Source organism: Haliaeetus albicilla, chromosome 21 (genome assembly GCF_947461875.1).
Source record: "Haliaeetus albicilla chromosome 21, bHalAlb1.1, whole genome shotgun sequence".
NCBI lineage: Eukaryota > Metazoa > Chordata > Aves > Accipitriformes > Accipitridae > Haliaeetus > Haliaeetus albicilla.
The window spans coordinates 24779193-24797609 of NC_091503.1; the positions used below are offsets into that span (position 1 = coordinate 24779193).

General features: G+C 38.2%; 1 protein-coding gene across 1 annotated transcript in view; it reads left to right on the top strand.

Annotated features, from left to right (window-relative positions):
• Positions 1–18129, top strand: part of CTDP1 (CTD phosphatase subunit 1) — a 113788-nt gene extending 95659 nt beyond the window's left edge. The window contains exon 13 of the mRNA XM_069809234.1: positions 17102–18129. Coding sequence (XP_069665335.1) covers positions 17102–17243 — 142 coding nt within the window. The 3' untranslated portion in view covers positions 17244–18129. The remainder of the gene's footprint in view (positions 1–17101) is intronic.
• Positions 18130–18417: the final 288 nt, after the last annotated feature.

Here is an 18417-nt window from a genome sequence, read left to right on the forward strand (position 1 = left end):
GTGACACAAATGCTTGCAACCCTAGAAAGTTTTCCTTCACTCTACCAATTAAAATTTCTTTGATATTTGCTGTCACCTTCTGCAGAGTTTTAGCATTGCTAAGTTTTTAATACTAAAAACAACCCCGCAAACCCTTACCATCTCCTGTGTTCATTAAGTTCTCCTTCCAGCTCCTCATATGGATTTAACCTTCTTCACTGTTCATAAAAGAAGATACATAAGCTTTAACTTGATGCTTTCTTTCCGGAAGCTGAGGGCACAAGTATAATTTATAAGGTGAATATTAGGGTGTAATGCCTATGACATCCATATTGCTTATCAAGGAATGTCTTTTTCTTTCCAGCAACTGAAAGATAAATGTGTTTTTTCTGAGCTTGGGATCCCTTCTCCATTTCAGCACTTCTCAATTTTTACATGGCTGGATGTCTCGGCAAAAAGGCGGGTTTCTCTTGTGATGATGAGGGAGAATTTCAGTTAGAGAAGAAAAGGTACAATAAGAAGAAAGAAGGTACAAGTTTTAGGGAAACTAATAGAAAAGATGTGAAGTGCCAGGGATGGTAGCTTGATGTAAGGAACCGGATAGTTCTAGAGGGAACAAAGGAAAGAGAACACAGCAAAATCAAATCCTGAAGACAACGGAGAGGAAAATATGCTCTTGTAAATCAAAATCATGTACTTTTGGCTGTAAAGCATCACATATCTCACATGGCAGAGTCATCACTGGAGTTTCTTCCTGCTGTGGTGCACCCTTACTATGAGTGATACAACCCTTTCAGGGATAATGGGATGATTGCATTTTCTATTAGATACATCTTTCAGTGGCTCCCAAGCTGAAGGAGAGAAGTTTCTGAATCGTACTCTTAATGTCTTAAAAGTTCAAGTACTGTAGTGCCTGTCTTAGATATTCTCTGTCAGTCCCACTGGTAGTATTTCAAAGCCCTGTATTGATCAGACTTCCTATTATCTGAAGCCACTGTTGTAGATGAAAATGCTATACCATCTTTCTAAAAATAAAAATGTGAATGAAGAGTTCTCACGGGCTGGCTGAAGCTTTTATACTCCTGTATTCCTGATAGCTTATTTTCTCCCTTCGATATCATCTGTTACCTTCCTTGTTTCCTTAGGCTTCAGAGAGATGTCAGCTGTTTCCATTACATGAGTGGTAATTTTAAGATTTTTTTGAAAGGACAATTGATAAAACCCTACTTTGATTTTAAAAGGAGACTGTCAACTCTACTATGCCCTCAAAATGGCTTGCTTTTAAAAATCACAGTCCTTACTGCATATGTGTATATTTATGGATGTCTCGGTTGTTGTTCCCATCTAGGGATCATAAGATACGCGAAGGGGAGGACTTGAAACCCATGATTTCCTGGGCAGCATGGACATAAAGCTATGTTCCACACACAAAAAATTTAAATAACAATGTCTATAAGAAGAAATTTTAGGTGATTGCTGTCTTATGTGGTGAAAATAAAGCATTTTGAAGCAGATAGTTTTTTATAGTGAAACTACCAGATATTAATATAAAGAGATCAGCTTTTAATATATACAGTCATAGTTTCTTCTTATCTTAACCACTTATTTAAAAAAAAAAAAGGGGGGGGGGGGGGGGGAAGGAACTGGGCAACTCTCATCAAAAGCCAGGCATCAGTTCTGAGGGATAAACCTGGGTCTAATGGAAGGATCAGCAGTATGAAAATCAGGGGATTTAAGAAAGGTATGTTGCATGATTAAGCAAGCTTTGTGCTTGCATCTTCATTTGGGAGGCATGCATTACTTCAGTTTTCTTCTAGTATGATTCTTGATAGTGACATATTTTTCTTATTTATGGGGTAAATTAAGAGATTAAACAACAATGTTGACAGCTGTTAACCTTAGGTATCTTTATAACTTGTGTTATAAATTTATGGTAGGATTCTTCTGTAAGGGAAGTAAAAACTGTAAGAAATTCTTCATGGATTCCTTATGGAATACTTAGGGGAGATGACTTCACCTTTTCCTACTGCACATTTGTGCCTACTGAAGTATTACATCATGTTTCAGATGAAGGTACTTAGCATGTATTTGACAAGTGGGAAAGTTGTGTAGATTTCACTGATCTTCAAAAGCAAAATAGCAAAAAGAATACTGGTCACTAGAGAGGAACCAGTATGAGGAAGCACAATCAATTCAAAATAGAGTATATTTTTTTCCCCTTAAGCTGTCTCAGGTTTCTCCAACTAGTTTTCAAAGAAGAAATAGAATGTTTTTAAATGAAAATAGGAAGACAACATTGCAGATGCAAAGCTACAATTCATGCAGAGCTAGATGCTACTCATATTTGTACATTTCTTTTCTCCTTCACATAAAGCATACTCTTAATCCTGTGGAAAGCTGGAAACTCTTTAAATGTAGATTTGTTATTACCCAGAAGGTACAGTATCAGTGGAGGAATGGAAATGATGTGTGTGCACAACTAGCCCTCTGATATGTCACTGTCCATGCTGCAATGGGAAGGATGTAAGCACGGAGTAAACTAGTTTTCAGGGAGTGATACAAACCTTAGAATGACATAGTAATTTTTTTCTCAAGTTCCCTTTTGTTTAAAAAAACCAAAAAACCAAAAAAACCCAAAACACCAACTTTTTATCCTTACTGTTATGTAACATACATAATAGTAATTCCAGAATAAAGGCATGGAAAACATGCAGTATTTAAAGTACTAGCCTAGTTTTGAAAGTACTGTAGTATGATGAACAGATGAAAAGCAGCTGCTTTTGCCATCCAGAGTTTGCAGTAACAAAGTCAGTTTTGCAAGAGACTAAGGATTCTGACAAATGGGTTGTCGTAGGTAGAAATTTAGGGGAAGTAACACTTTCATCCTATTCTTCTGGTATAAGTTACAGCTCCACAATGAAAGTGGTTGCATGAAATACAGATTATTCCAGAGCTGATCTTTGACACCTGGCCCTCACTTTTGTTTTTGAAACTTCAAGTTCAATGAAGATGTGTTTGAATGGGAGTTCTGTATCGAAGAACATGGAAAATTATTCAGTGATGCTTTTCAAATATGATATAATTCTCTGAAATTCCAGTTTTCCGGTTACTGCAGTAGGCTTACAATTCATGTCAAAATGGAGAAACAATTTTTATTTTATATATCTCTCTCTCACGTGCATGCTGTATTCTTGCATTAAATTCTACAGGTCTCTCTTTCTTCTTTCTATTTGTCAGAGCTGTATCCTGATTTTTTTTCTTTTTCCTTGATAAAATAGTTTTCCTGTGTCAAAATTTCCTGTGTCAATGCAAATTACTAATGTGCAAAGGAAGGACAATGGGATTTCACTGTGCAGGGGGATGTTGAGATACTCAAACTGGTTCCATCACCATTTACAGGAAAATCAAAAGTCTCAAAATTACTGAAAGATTACTGAGAAAAAACAGGTCTAACTAGGTCTGTTGTTTGTTCAGAGATGCATAAATCAGTAGGGAAACAAAGGTATGCTTATTCAACTGTTGAAGAGGAAGGTTCTTGTTCTAAGAATCCAGGCACATGTATATCATTGCTATATGTACCACAAGCGATAGATGCAGGGTCTGCTTCAGGAGAAATCACAGAACGACATCATTCACTTCATAGCTGCTGCTTATAGATTCTGAAATACTTTGAGCTGCCAACTGATGACTTATTGCCAAGGCCTAATACAATATCTATTAATTAAAGAGGAACATGCATTTTGGAAAGCTTCAGATCATTAACTGGATAAGAAAAAAAAAAGTCACAGGAGAGACCAGTGAGAGTGTAAACTTTCACACATTTAGACTATTAACTAGAGCTAAAATTATCCAAGGTGCTGGTTTGCATTTAGATCGTGAGACTGAAATGGTCTTATATTTCTCTGTGTTTCCTACAAGGAGCAAGTGCACAGCTTGTGCCTGTTTGCTGAAAGTGTCAAGCTGCTAAGTTTCCGTTGCAGCTTTTTTTTCATCTCTAAGATGGAGATGCTCATCCTCCTAGAGCCTTTTAGAAAGCCACCTGTACAATCTAAAAGTTCTCTGGCCCAACTAAGCAAACCTTGTTGCAGAATTAGTGCGAAAAGCAGCTAGCTTCATTATACTGCGGACTGCCCTGGAGCCTGGGTTAACCTCAAGGCACCTCTTTAAGGTGTAGCTGGGCCATTCCCACCATCCTAAAATGACAAGAGTTGTAGTTACACCTATTATATCCATGGCACCTGTCTTAAGAGAGCTGGCTCTGCTCTCTAGCGTGCAGGGTCAATGCTTACTTGCTCTCCAAGGGCTGCTTGTGGTCTGCTCATGACTGCAGCAGCAGAATGGAGTGCACGCAACTACGCTGCTGACTATTGTCGTATGGTCAGTGGTAGTGATCTTGTCCTTATAGACTTCCGTATTATCACTAATATTCATAATATTCATAAATCTTACATGGTAGGTGCCATAGCTGAAGTTCAAGGGGACTGACTGGGTTTTGCTGGTTTCTCCTGGGATGGTTCTTTCTGGAGAGAATATTTGAACTACTTTTCTTGTATGGTGTTCCTAAACAACTTGAATAAATTGTTTCTCGGTAACATTTGTATCCACAAAACATGAGGTTTTTTCAACTCAAACCTATCCAATATAAACAGCAGTTGAATTTTTTTTTTAATCTTCTTTCCTTTTTCTAAGAGATTTTTTTTCTAAGTCTCTCTCCATATGGATATGATGTTGCTTTTTTGCCAAGTTTCTTTAGCATTTGGTGGTATAAGAAGTGAGGTATTCTCCACTTTAGCTATCACCTAAATCTAATAAATTTTACATTAAGAATAATGTAAGTTGGTTTAGTTCTATAAATATTTTTTTCATTGTTCACTGAATAGCTGAATGGTGGTACTTTGAACTTCTGTGAGATATTTTAACATGATTCTGTGATATCTTCACATTTCCCTCCACAATATGGAGGATTCACATTATTGCAAATTGCTAAAAGGCGTGTAAACTGCACAAGACAGCTTTTCTCACAAAGCAGTGGTTTATAATACCTTTGTGTGTGTGTCAGACCACATCAGGTAAGAAGTTTGAGAATGCTTTGACATACAAGAGTGTTAGAGTGACCATCTGCCTTCAGCTTCTTTTCCTGTCTGCTGTGAAAATACCTAGAAGGTGTTTAGATGCAATAAAACAATATTATCCAGTCCAGGTGTGTCTGTGTGTGCAGTTAACATAACTTGAATTGCACATGATATTGAGGTTATACCTATCAATTGACATAGTGATTATGCAATTGAGATCAGGAAGAGAAGTGTCTTTGGAAAAGTGAAAAATAGCATAAACTTTGCTTATAGTAAGTGTTTTCAGTAACAGGTTTGAAACCTAGTGTGTCTTAGTTCATTTTTAATGAATTCTCTATATACTAAGTCGTCAATACCATTTTTTCTTAATGGGTTTTCCTGCTTCAATAATATGTGGCTTAACTGTGTGAGTCTACATGACATTTAAGGTCTAATGGTTCTAATCCTTCAGGGGAAGGACAGACAGGCAATTAGAAGTCTGTATGTTACTAGAATTAGGGAAGTGCTGTTAAAATATATCTTTATTTTCTCAATTTACTTTAACACTAAATAGGCTTCACTTGCACTTTCCGTAAGAATTGTGCTGGTATCTGCAAAATGAGCTGAGAATCTAAGATGCTACTTTTTTCTAGTTTATACTGGAGCAAAAGTTTGGAACCATAATGTAGGTTGTCAGGCATAAAAGTATTTATCTTGTTCTCCTTGTCTCCTGAAATGCGCTAATAAATGCTGAAGTATATACAGGAATTGCTGTTATTCTTACATTTTTCTTCTCTAACTCTTACCATTTGTAATGATTTAGTGAATCTGTGTATAACTTCCAGTTCTGGGTGAAGTAATGAAATTGATTTCTCACTAATGTGTCAATGTATTTGTAGCCGAAGTCTTTCTGCAGTCATTGCCTTTTATCACTGCAGAGCCATTAAATAATAGCTTCCATCCCGGGACCATGGAGTGACTAGAGCCTGAGGGAAATAATTTTCTGTAATATATCTGCAAGAAGCACCAGTCGACAACAGGTGGATTTTGTAGAAGCAGACTACAGAAATCAAGTATTTGTTACTATCACTTTAGAAAGAGTGAGGGCTGAAAAGTGATGAGGCATTCACGTGATGAGAGAGGAAGAACAGAGAAGAGATGTGCTTTCTAGCAGAGGATTCTTGTTTAACTGTGAGACCAGCTGAAGGAGAAAGGGCAAAGCATTGGAAAAGAACACTTCAGTTTGGAGAAGAGTCCATGTGCAGCAGGGAGGATCCTGGCACCCCTTGAGGACCCTGACCTGAAACCTAAGGAGTGATCCAGACTAGTGAGAGGAAGAAATTAGGTGAACATGTTTGCCTTTTTATCAAGCTCTGTTTTTCTTGTGCTTCTGCAGTAAAGATGAGTTTGTCTCAGAATCAAGAATGGGTGTTTTGTTTGCTTTAATTAGCATATCACCGTTAAGTGAACTGTAAAATCAGCATTGCTGAGGTCAGAGCTGGAGGAAGGAGTATGCATAAGCTACCTGGGAGTCAGAAGAGCCCTGGGCAAGTCCTAGGAGTCTACAGCAGAGGTGCATGAGGTGAAAGAGGAGGAGAGCCTATGCGGACGAGATCCCAGCCTAACCCCAACCCAGGGAAATGGGAGCTGGCTGTTGACCCCATCCGAGGAACTCCCAGGCAGGGAGAACTCTTGATATGTAATGCTACCCCTTGAGATTGTTGGCTGTGGGACTGTTCGAAACAGTCTCACAGGTAGGAGTGGAGAGTTTTCATAACACCCAAAGGGCAGTTATCTGATGCTGGCTCTGTAGCCCAGCTGGGAGAGGGGCTATTGCATGAAACATTTTATTTAGGTATTACTTAGATCCAAGAGTACAATTTAAATTTGAAGAAATGAAGGCTGCAAGAAACGAGGATAATGGGAAACAAGTTGGGGGTTCTTGGCTTGATCTGCTTCAGGGTCTGTTACCTGTTCTGCCACCTTGTCAAATCAGCAGCTCCAGCTTGGATCCCATGATTGCCAGAGCAAGAGGGGAGAACTAGAAACCCGAATGGATTTGAAAAACCTGAGCTCTTAGAGTTCACTCACAAGGGGAGAAGTAGGAAAACATCTCACTCTGTCTTCAACTTCAGAGCACTTGAGCCACACACAGGGGGCAGTTCCCTCTGATGGGATCTGAGTTTCAATAAGAAACTCTAAGCATCAGATTGTTTTGGAGTTTATTTCTGTTTCTCCACAGGAGCAATTAACAATACCAGGCTCCAGTATCCTGCTCCCACTCACATAAGAGATACAGTTCCCCCAGTACTGGGTGAATATTTAAGCACTTGTTATTACCACCACCACCACTACCCCGTTTCAGCAGTCCATAGATATTAATGTTGGTTTGCATCTGTGGCTTTGACGGAACAGACCGGGGTAAGGAAGACGTAAGGTAGAAGTTCAGAGTGAGGAAAATTAGTAACATACTGCTTCAGTTTACATGTCAATGAGAAACCTGGCATGAAGACTCTGAAGAATAGCCTAGGGTTGGCCCTCAAGTAATTTAGGCAGCATTTTTTCCTTTAGTCAGGCTGAATGCTTTAGTGCAATTTATAAGCTATTAAACAATTTAGGTTTTTCCTCAGTAAGATGTATGGATATCTAAATATCTCTTGAGGATAAGGAAACAAAGAAGTACATTAACAATTGTTAGCGAAGGTTTTTAGTCCTTCATTCTATGCCACTCTTGAGACTTAGGACATTAGCAGGAATGCTGTAAGGCAACGTTAGGAAAAAGAGCTGATATATTACAACCCTCTAGTTTCCCTAATGAATTCTAAAAGTACTTTAAATTTAAACATAATAACTAATGTGCATTAATCTTGACCCCTGCGAGTCTGTAATGGCTGCTAAACAGCAGTGTATATCAACAATTAAAATGCCTGCTCGAAGCATGTGCTAAAAACGTTGCTAGAAGAGAAGCAGTGCTGCTTCTTATTGGGGGGGGAGGTATGGAACAGGAATTAAAAATGGGTAGATCTTCCCATTTGTGAGTAGTTTGTTAATCATATGAACTCCTAGTACGTGCTTCCATTGCAAAAAACAAAGTCAGATTTTGTAGAAAACTTGAACTTGTTTCAGAAGTCTGTTGTATCAAGCTGATTGTGGAGAATTGTCCCTGCATCGTTACCAGCCAAGCCTGTGAAAAGCAGAATATGGATGTTTTAATTTGATGCCCCACAGTAGATGTCCCAGCTGCAAATGTGTCCTTTGCCATGTGGCCGGCCCAAGCATATTGCCACTGTGTTGTTCCCTCTCCGCTGAAGGGAACATCTCCTGCTGAGACCTTCGTTATGCCATTTCTCAAACTACCAGCGTGGCTTGAGTGTGCCTTTAGCTATTCCAGGAAATATTTACTGGAAAACTAAATTGAATGCATGACAGTATTTGTTTTGCCAGTTACAGTGAAATAACCCATCAGACAAACCCGATCATGTTAAATGCGCATACAAAATATATTCCTACTAGGCAGAGGACCTGTAGAGCTTGCAGATGCAACCAACAGAAATACAGAAGACATGTTTCCCAGCTGACATTGCTGTTCACTTCAGACCACTGTGTCTGGAATGGTATAATACCTGAAAGCCTGACAAGGTCTTTAGTGTTCCGGGTGTTAACAAGGGTGAGTAAACTGCACCTGAGCTGGGGCGCCAGAACTGCCTGCAAAATCTTGGTACGTGGCTGGGCTTCTCCTCTCTGCCACAGCTGCACCCATGCATTGCACCCATGCATTACCCCCATGAGGGTAACCTGCCTGTGCGGGCTAGGAAGGAGCAGGGGTACATCCGAGTGAGTCCTTGCTCGACAGTTCAGCTGTGGAGCACGCTTAGTCAGTTTGGAGAGGGCCTGCAAAGTAATTTTATTCCTGAAGTCACGCAGTGATCACTGCCTGGCATGTCAGACCTTGCTCTTGCCCCTGCACTAGCGTGGTTCGCTCGCTCTCAGATAGCAACTAGAAAGAGAACAACTTGTCTTAGTTTTTGTTAAATGTTTGAAGTCCTGTGGCTCTCTCAGTAGTCATTTGGGGTCCAGAAAACACCTTTTCACACATAGCTCTTGCATGCATCCATATATGCAGGTACCTTGATAATCATACTTTATATGATCCTACGCTGGTACCACTGCATCGATAAGACCAAGCTCAGTAGCAACCTCTTGCTCTGGATTGATAATAGATATGAAGCATCTTCTCCTTCAGATGTCTTCTTCATTAGAGGTGCGGGAGAGGCTGCAGCTGAACAATACAGTGAATCTGGTTATTGGACAGCACCATCAAAAACATTTGCAACTGCACAACAGAAAGTACAGATCAAGTATAAACTCCCTTTGTTGGTTCAAATTTTCTCCAGAAATATTGACAGAAAAAACGTAGAGCAGACTGTAGATGGGATCAAGTACTGTGATTTGATTTGGCAGATAGCCTGGCATATGCCAGTTTGATCCAGATTGAATTTGTGATGCTCAGTGACCCAGTGTTTTAGAGATCCAAATTTAATGAATGTAGACCCACTTTTTAGGGAGTTTGTTAGTATTGCACAGTTAAAGAAAGATGGATAGCATTCTGGTTTGAACATATTGCATGTATTGGTATGCTGTATATATCATTTACACAAACCTTATAAAACTGATGTAAAAGTCACATAGTTCTGTCAGATACTCTTACAACTTTAATTCAAATTTTTCTTAACTGTAAATCAAGCCTTGACACCGCTTTCCTCTGTTTCTCATGGAAACCTACCAAGTTCTAGCCCAAATTTCTAGCAAACTTAAGTTCAACATTTTTAGTTAAGATGCCCAATGATGCATCATGAAGAATGTTCTCAGTGTTTTGGTGATGCTGCCAAATCCGACCAGGGTGACGGGGCAGGTGAATTCCAAGCATTACTTTGCAGCACTGGGTCTTTAAGTTGTAGTTGTACTCTACTCTATTGGCACCGGGGTACCTCCACACACACAGTAGGCTCCTGTGAGAAAAATGAAGGTAGTTTGACTTTTCGTAGAGAAATCAGATGCTGTTTCTTTTCCAACTCCTTATTTTGATGTACGGTTTTGAATTGTCTAAATTGTCCATACATCTTACATTTTTTGCTCACTTTCCATCTTAATTTTTTTATTGCGTGCTACCATTTTTCGAAACAATAGCTCATATTTCGATGTCTAGTGAAGAACGTTATTCTTCATCATTATCTGAGACAATCTCCCGCAGTGCTTCCTGTAACAGAAATTAATTGGAGTGACGCCATTTTCCAAGGACTTTTTTCAAACCAAATCCAGGTAGACTTCAATACCGTACCCATTAGGCACTGGTGAAGGAAGGTTTGCAGCTTCCTTTGCTCACTGCTGATCCTTCGTATCTCCTGTTCTGGCCTCCCAGAGCTACCCAGAATCGCTACAGAGCTATAAATCTGCGGTGTGCCATTTCTTGTCAGAATGGGCAATATTGGTAAACTAGAAGAAGCTGGAGAGAGAACTCGATTCAAACAATGGAGGCCTGGTTTAGCTTTAAAAATATTGGTATGTTGATGGACGTGTATTTTTTGTCTGAATATTGGCTCGTTCCCCTGTTGGGAGGTTATTCAAATGCAGTCGTCTAGAAAGGGCGTGAGGTTGTTCAGGAAAGGTGAATAGATCGTTGTGTTTCTGCTTGTTTACAATAGGATTAAGAGATGATATGCCAGAATGCATCTGTGCGTTTTCCATTATGGAAGCGTCAGGTAGCAGTCTAGCATTCCACATATTGAAAAGGATATTTAATTTTCTGTTGTCTTCTACAAATCAGTGACAAGAGTATTTTTTATGTGATATAAAACTGCCACTGTCGCATTTGCCTTTTGAAGAAACAGTCAGTGTTGCGTGTCATAAACATCTTTTTATAACAACTATTTGGATTATTTTTAAACAACTTGAAGTTAATAAAATAACGATATTTTAGAGGCATAGTTTATTTATCTGTGATTTAATTAAATAAGCAAAATTGTAGATTCAATTTTTCAGTTTTGCATTTTTTATTTTGCATTTTAATTTAATTTTTATCTGTATCTAATTAGTTCAGTGCAGAGAAAATTAGTTTAGGGCACAGTCTTTCATTTTAAAGCTTTAGTGCTACACTGTTTGTTTTTTAAATATCCCAAGCAAATGTTTACGTGTTAAGAAATAACCATTTTCAATGAGTTGAGGTGGGGTTTTTGTTATTAAACTTTCCCGTTGGTCTAAATATCAGGAAAATACAGCCTTGCCAAATGGACGATTTAAGCAAAATTTACAAAATATCCTTGTTGACACATTGTAGTAATTTCTGAATTTATTTTAAATTTTCTATGACTTCCTGTCTTTAAAAACTTTCTTTCAATTTAGATATACATTGAATGTTTACTTCAGAGAATTATAAAGCTGTTATTGAAATAGTTTTCAAAGTTTCCCGAATAGTTTCTCACCATTAGAATAGTGTGCAGCAGGTGTGCTAAATTTTAAAGCAGAAGGGCACTGAAGCTGTACAGAATTCTCACTTTACCGTTGTGTTAGTTAAAATACATTTTGGAGCTGTCAGTTGGAATTGGTGCATTTCCGCGAAGACGTTTTTGTGAAGAGCATTAAAAGCATGCTGTTCATCCAACTGCAGGATCTCTTTCTGCACGCTGGGGCTGTGCAATAAACATTCCCTGTGCATTTTTCTGCATATTAGATTTCTGGATCATGCTGTAATCCCGCAGACAACAGTGGATGAGTTCATGAGGAAATATGTGAGGTGTCTGGCGTTTGTTCCTGCGACACTAAATATTGTCCTGGTTGTCATCGCATGAGCACAAAGTAAAAACACACGCTCCGTCTCGCCAGTATGGGACTAGTGCTATTTGTTGCTCTTAAGGCAGTGTGCTTGGCAGCGTGCTATGCCGGGGCCGGAGAGGAGCACCAGGACAGAAAATTCCATGTTCCTGCACAGATATATGGGACAAGGTGCCGGAGGGTAGACACCTGAGTTTTACAGGCCTGCTGTGGACGACTGCTCGCTGTCGTATCAAGCGTACATAAAAGATGTTGCCATGTATGCCATGTTAAGAAAATATAACTGTAAAACTTGGAACATCTCCCTGAAAATTTAATCAACTTGTCTGTCCTGTGTAATGTGTTAACGCCCACAACGTTGATTTTCAGTCGATGCATTCTCTCAGATCTCACGTCCTTTAGCCTTGTTAGCCAAGTACTGGGCTGGCATCTTCAAAATTGGTTGACGAACAGGTTTCCTGGTTTACCAGCTCTAATTCATAATAACTGAAGGATATTGCCACAGAAGTACTTTATCTAAATAAATTGTTCTCGTAGTCAAATTCCTACGGAAGGGAGTCAAATTCCTGTTGCATTACCAAACTCAGCATCGCCTTCTCTCTCTTATGGAAGGAGTTCACAGAAAGCTGTGGGCTAGATGTGTACGGAAATTGGAACAGACCTTCCACATCGGACTTCGGAGGTGTGCCTGGGGCAGCGTAGGCAGTCTCGCAGGGCTGTAATGCTGTTGGAAGGCAGCAAGCTGTTTCAGAATGCCCTTTTCAAACCGTTGCCTTCCAAACTGCTTACGGCTGCTACGTGAGTGTTCTCATTAGAGAGCAACTTGACTGTATTTGGTACCAAATTTAAGTCCTGATTTATGATGTCGATGCTGTAAGCTGTTTGCTTGTAAAAGACTAAACACATTTAGTCTGCAGGCTCTACTTTGTTACCGTACCAATTTGAGGAGCTATTGAAAAAAATCAGGTCAATTTGCAATAATTGAGAAGTTTACTTCTTATCAGAGTAGGGATGGGGATTGTGGGTATTTGGAGTTTGAAGTATACATCAACGTTTATTTAAATACTTGCTGTAGTTTTCTTTTGCAAGTTTAAAACAAGGTTTGGAAAAGGTTTAGGTTTGCTTTGTTTAAAACAAGGGTTATGTTGCCCTTTGAGTTCTTCGCTTATTAGATGTTTCTATTTTAATGCAGTACTGTATTTCTTACAAGGGTGCCATTGGGATGCAAAGCAGACCAGAGACAACCTGCTTTTCAATTAATAGAAAAAAATGTTTTTTCCAGCATTATTTATTTTCAGCTAAGTATAAATTAAGGCCTTAAGATAATAGAAGCAACAAATGTTGGACTTTTTTTCACTGCTTTGTTCCCTATGGCTCTTTCAGTGAACTGAATTTAAATTGAAAATATAAGAATGAAGTTTTCATTCAACCTACAATTGTACTTTGCAATCATATTTTGGTGATCATTTTAACAGATCAAGCGCTGAATAAATTTTTATTTTCAATAAGTTTTCCTGTGCTATTTTTCACATGCATACACCATGCTCTATTGCAGCTTTGTAATGTCTTCTCTTCCTGTCTCTTCATTCGGAATATCACAAAGTATATTTCTCATTAGCATCTGTAGATTAAATTTTCCTAAAAATAACTTTTACAGATGTGTAGTGGTTTTTTTTATTTTTCTATCCTTATGAATTACACTTGTATTTAAATATCTTGATAATTCATTTAAATATGTGTTTTTTTAAAAATGTAGTTCCCTTTTAAAAAGATTTCTCCATCACATCAACTGGTGGGCCTCCTCGTACTGGGTATTACAAAGGAAAAATATTTAATGCAAAAGCAAAGGAAATATGAATTGTACAAGTTTTTTCACAGAGTTGTCAGATATTTAAATTTCTACATTCAGTCTTTTGGAAAGTTTAATTGTTCGTTTATGAGGTTAAAGATATCCAGTTGTTATCCATATGTTTGGTTTTTAATAGCAGTCAAGCAAAATTCCTTTTTAAAATGCAAATCAGGCTAATGGAAGCCTGCAACATACTGCTGAATCATTTTCTCTAAATATCAAGAAGGAATCCTGTATGTGCTTAACTTTTCCACTCAAAAGTGTTATGCTCTATGGCTCTGAAACTGGAAATGACAAGGAGTGGGCGCAAAATAATGAGGAAAATATACATTTTAAATTGTTTGATATGTTAATAGATATGCTGCCATGGGGATATACTGCTTTTCTCTGAAGATAGAAATTATTAATGGGATATTATCTCTCTTTTCTGAATTTGCAAATAGAAAATGCAGCGCTATGTTACTGATGTTCCTCCTCCGTACTTCTATCAGAGTTAGCTTTGCATTTGATTTCATAATACTCATTTAAATGTTTTGGAATAGCTATGAAGCTGCAGTTTACAGTACACAAATAGCAAAAGGTGTTTGTATCTTAATAGGAACAATACTCACATTCTCGAGATATTTTTTTCTTTCTTCTAGCAGAGGACTAATACTTAGCTGTGTTTTCTTTTTTGGTTTTGATGGTTTTTTCCTTCCCTGTGAGTGAGGAAGTTTTCATATCTAGATTGAATAGAGCTGTTGTTATAGCCTTGCCAGAAGAACAAGAGCTGACAAAATAGATCACATTCAGTCTTTTGCATTTCCAAAGGTACTGTTTAAAACAACCGAATGAGGGATGAAAATATGTCAGGACTGTCCCTTAAAGTTTACTGGAAAGTCTTCTTGTAGCCTGGAACTCCATTCTTTACTTAACTAGTTACACTGAGTATTTCAGGTCCCTGTATTTTGTTGATTGTCCTCACTGAAATCTAGTTGCTATGGAGTAGATGTGAATAAAAAGGTGGCTTTGTTGCATAAATTAGTAATTTTGCTAGTCTTTGCCTTAATTATAGTAAATGAGCTGTTCCTCACTTTTAAGAAATAATCAACTGGCAGTGACATACTGTGTCTTCACAGACCTTTTTTCTACAGGATCTTTGCTACTGATTTAGGTCCCAGCAAACTCAAGAGTATCTGGGCTGGCTCTAAAAACCTGCTTGTCCTGCCATGTTCTTTAATACATCATCTGCAATGGTTGTGTGCACATGTTTCATATGTGTAAATTATAGCTGTCAGGCTGTTAATTTTATTTTTCAGTTGGTAGATAGTATCAGTTTCCATAGATGCAGTGTTACAAACAGGTGAATGCGAATGTTTTCAGCTGTGAACATTGTGCTATAGATCCCTCCATGTCTGTCTTTATGTCTTATCTTTATTTCTCGGTTCGCACTATGTATATACTTCTTATCCACTACTTGTTAAATATGCACAACTTTTTTCTCTGCTGCTGAGTAAGACTCTTTCAGCTTTCTTTAATTCCTGATTAGCTTTTCTCTAGCTAATAGTATCATTAATGCCTAAAATAGCGCTGCATCTCTGAAGGCTTGAAATCATCACGAAGTGAGCAAGTGAAACTCAAGCTCCATGCGTTCGTATAGCTTGTAATGGAAATGTGCTAAGATTTCGTCCAACTGGGCATGTTTTGTCCAAGTGCCTCCTTGTCCAAACTGCATGCTAATGTAGGCTGCTTGGAAATCAGTGTTACGCCCAAGAAATTGCTTTTTATTGTGTATTAGGCTGCATTTAGTGCCCTGTAACTCCCTCAGCAGGACACATTTGAGTTTCAGTCGCAAAATATTCAGGAAATGCTTTAGCCTCATCCCATTTTTCCTTGTTAGGGAATCCCAGGGCTTCAGCCGTACCTCCCTGGAGTACTACTCCTACCACCCTATACCAAACAGAAAAACCCACCTAACATCGCCGGGGGGAAGCACTGGTTAACCAGCAGCAGTGGATGTTTTGGTCCCACTGGTGCAGCAGGAAGGAAAAAAGAGGGTTACATAGTACTGCTCCCTTCCCGTTTTGATTGAGACGTCCCTCCTGCCTTCATGCCCCGTCTTGTCCATCTCCCTGAAAAGCTGAGAAAGGGGAGGCCAGGTGTCACTCAACCAGCCTACAAATCAAGCAGTCTGGGCTCCTGAGAATTAATATTTCTGTGGAAAATGGCAATAAGGATGTCCGTATAAATAAAAATTGCTTTGTATTTCAGTGTTGCTTACAAGCTCGCCAGTTTGACAATCTTTGTATTTATTTCTTTTGGATATACATAGTTCAACTCAGTATTTATCAAAGGTCTTTCTTGCTATATGCTACATCTCTATACTCTCACAAGTAAAGGGACCATTGTTAAATTACTGCTTTTTGCTAAAAGATAAAAGATCACTTTATTAATTGTTCATGGTTGCAAGTGGATGCATCCTTTTCTTAATGAAACCCCACCTAGCAATGAAAAGGACGGTTATTTAAGAGTGGTTTTTTCTGCTTGAAATTGGATCAACTGATCAAGGAAAGATTTTGAAGGTGTTTCTACAGCTCATTATGAATTCTGTGCAATGCAAAGTCTCAACTTTATTTTTGTCTCAGAAGTATATGTCTGATATAAAATTCCCTTTTGGCAAGGAAAAGAGATTTTAGGATTCCACAAATCCAAATTCTTTTGCTTATGGCTATGTCCCAGTTGAAACGTTAGATTTTTCCTTGGAGATCTTTTACGACCAGGAACACGATTCTTCCAACAGGGTATGGTGCACACCAGCTTCCTGTTTAAACTGGTTAATTCTCCAGAGATGCTAAGTATGTTGTTCAGCCTGGCAGTACTAATCCAAAGAGACATAAGAAGGAAGAACGAGACCCCTATGTTTGGAAGCGTGAAAGTGTAGAAGCTAGTGCAGTGAGATGTGGTTAATCAGTTAAGGTTTTATTTTTATAAAAAAGCAGAAAGTTGAATATTTCAAAGTCATATAACAACTTATAATGTATGTTGATAATCTCTTCATTCACACGATGGATTTCTTCTTTCTTTTGGGATGCGAGAGGGAAGTAAATCAACTCATTATTTTCAAACAGTCTTATAGTTTGTTTTCATTCCTTGTCCAGAAGAGTGGGAGAAACAAAATTAACAGTACTTTGTTCTTTGCACCTACAGCTGACAGTAAATAACAGCAACTAAAAATTCAGTTGTGTGAGCTAACTACTGTTCATTCATTTAAAAGCAAGTGCTGTAGTTTTTGTCTAGACCTGAAAAAAGGTTGAGTCCTTTACCCCCGTTTTTTTTCTCATGTTAAATAGTGTTCTGTGTTAATAAGCAATGAGATGCCTTGATTCATGGACGTTATCTCTGTCTACCCTTCCAGGGGTCATAAGCGCAAACTGGATGAAGATGATGCTGCCAGTGAATCCAGTAAAGAATCTAGCAATGAAGATGAGGAAGGAAGCAGTTCTGAAGCAGATGAAATGGCAGCAGCGCTTGAAGCCGAATTGAATGACTTCATGTGACATTAACGCAGAAGACGGAATTTGTAATTATATTTTACTTCTCATAAACAGATTGGACTTCAGATGAGTCCCTTATGTCAGTACTCAATGTTTTTCCAAAATGTGTGTGTATATTTTGCAAAGCAACACAAGAGGTGACACATTATTTTACAAAATCGGAAATAGATGTTTTTAAGGTGTTTTACTAAAGGAAAATATACTTTTTTAAGCAAAAAAAGTATTAAATGGGACTTGGTGTGCTATGCCAAAGACATGTTAGGAGCTCTGCAGAACCTTCATATACAGGACAGTGATGCAAAGATTTGTGATTAAACACACAGCAACTTTTTAAAAATATTGCAGTCTGTGGTTTATGGGTAACGGTCTTCAAAAAAAAGGAGGAGATAAAGGAGATGGAATTGTCTGGGTAGTACAGCAGGAACCTGATGAACTGGTCATCCTTTTCCACAAATAAATGCTATAAAAGGATTTTTAAAATAAAAAAGAACGATTTATATTTGTATAGAAACAGAGAATGTGGTATGCAAGCTTTGTGAATTCTGCACTTGACCCACCTGTCATTTGCTTCTAAGAGAATACATAATGATCAAAACTCATGTTTTTAAGTTACTTTGTGGAATAGTTGGGTTCTTTAGGGACATCGTTTAGATTTTTAACTTTTCTTCTCTGTAACCGGAAATTTAGCACAGCATACTGTGTGATCCTGTACTGCCATAAGAAGCATATTCACCCATTCGTGTTGTCTTGGAAAGAACGAGTGCTACTTCAGTCTAGATAGGATTTAATTTCTTTGACAAGAGATCTGATGTAAAGTTTTTGTATATTCTATTTCATATTTGACCCACAAAACAGATTTTCTTTCATTTAATAAAAATTCATTTTGTACGCTTTGTTTCCCTTTCCTGTTCATTTGCTTCCATCAAATACAAGGCACTTTTCCATATTATCTTCCCTTTACTCTGCATGAAAATAATGAAAAACATTGAAAGCGAGTGCAAATTTGTAGATTTTGGCAAGTAACTGAGGCAGAGAAGAGAAACACTGGCTCAGAAGATTCCCTTTTCTTTGGTACGTGAACTCTCACATTCTGACATTTTCTCAGGTCTCTTTGGCCTCTGAAGGTACTGTAAGAGTTATTGCTCTGATAATGAAATTCTGAGGCTAGAACCATTGT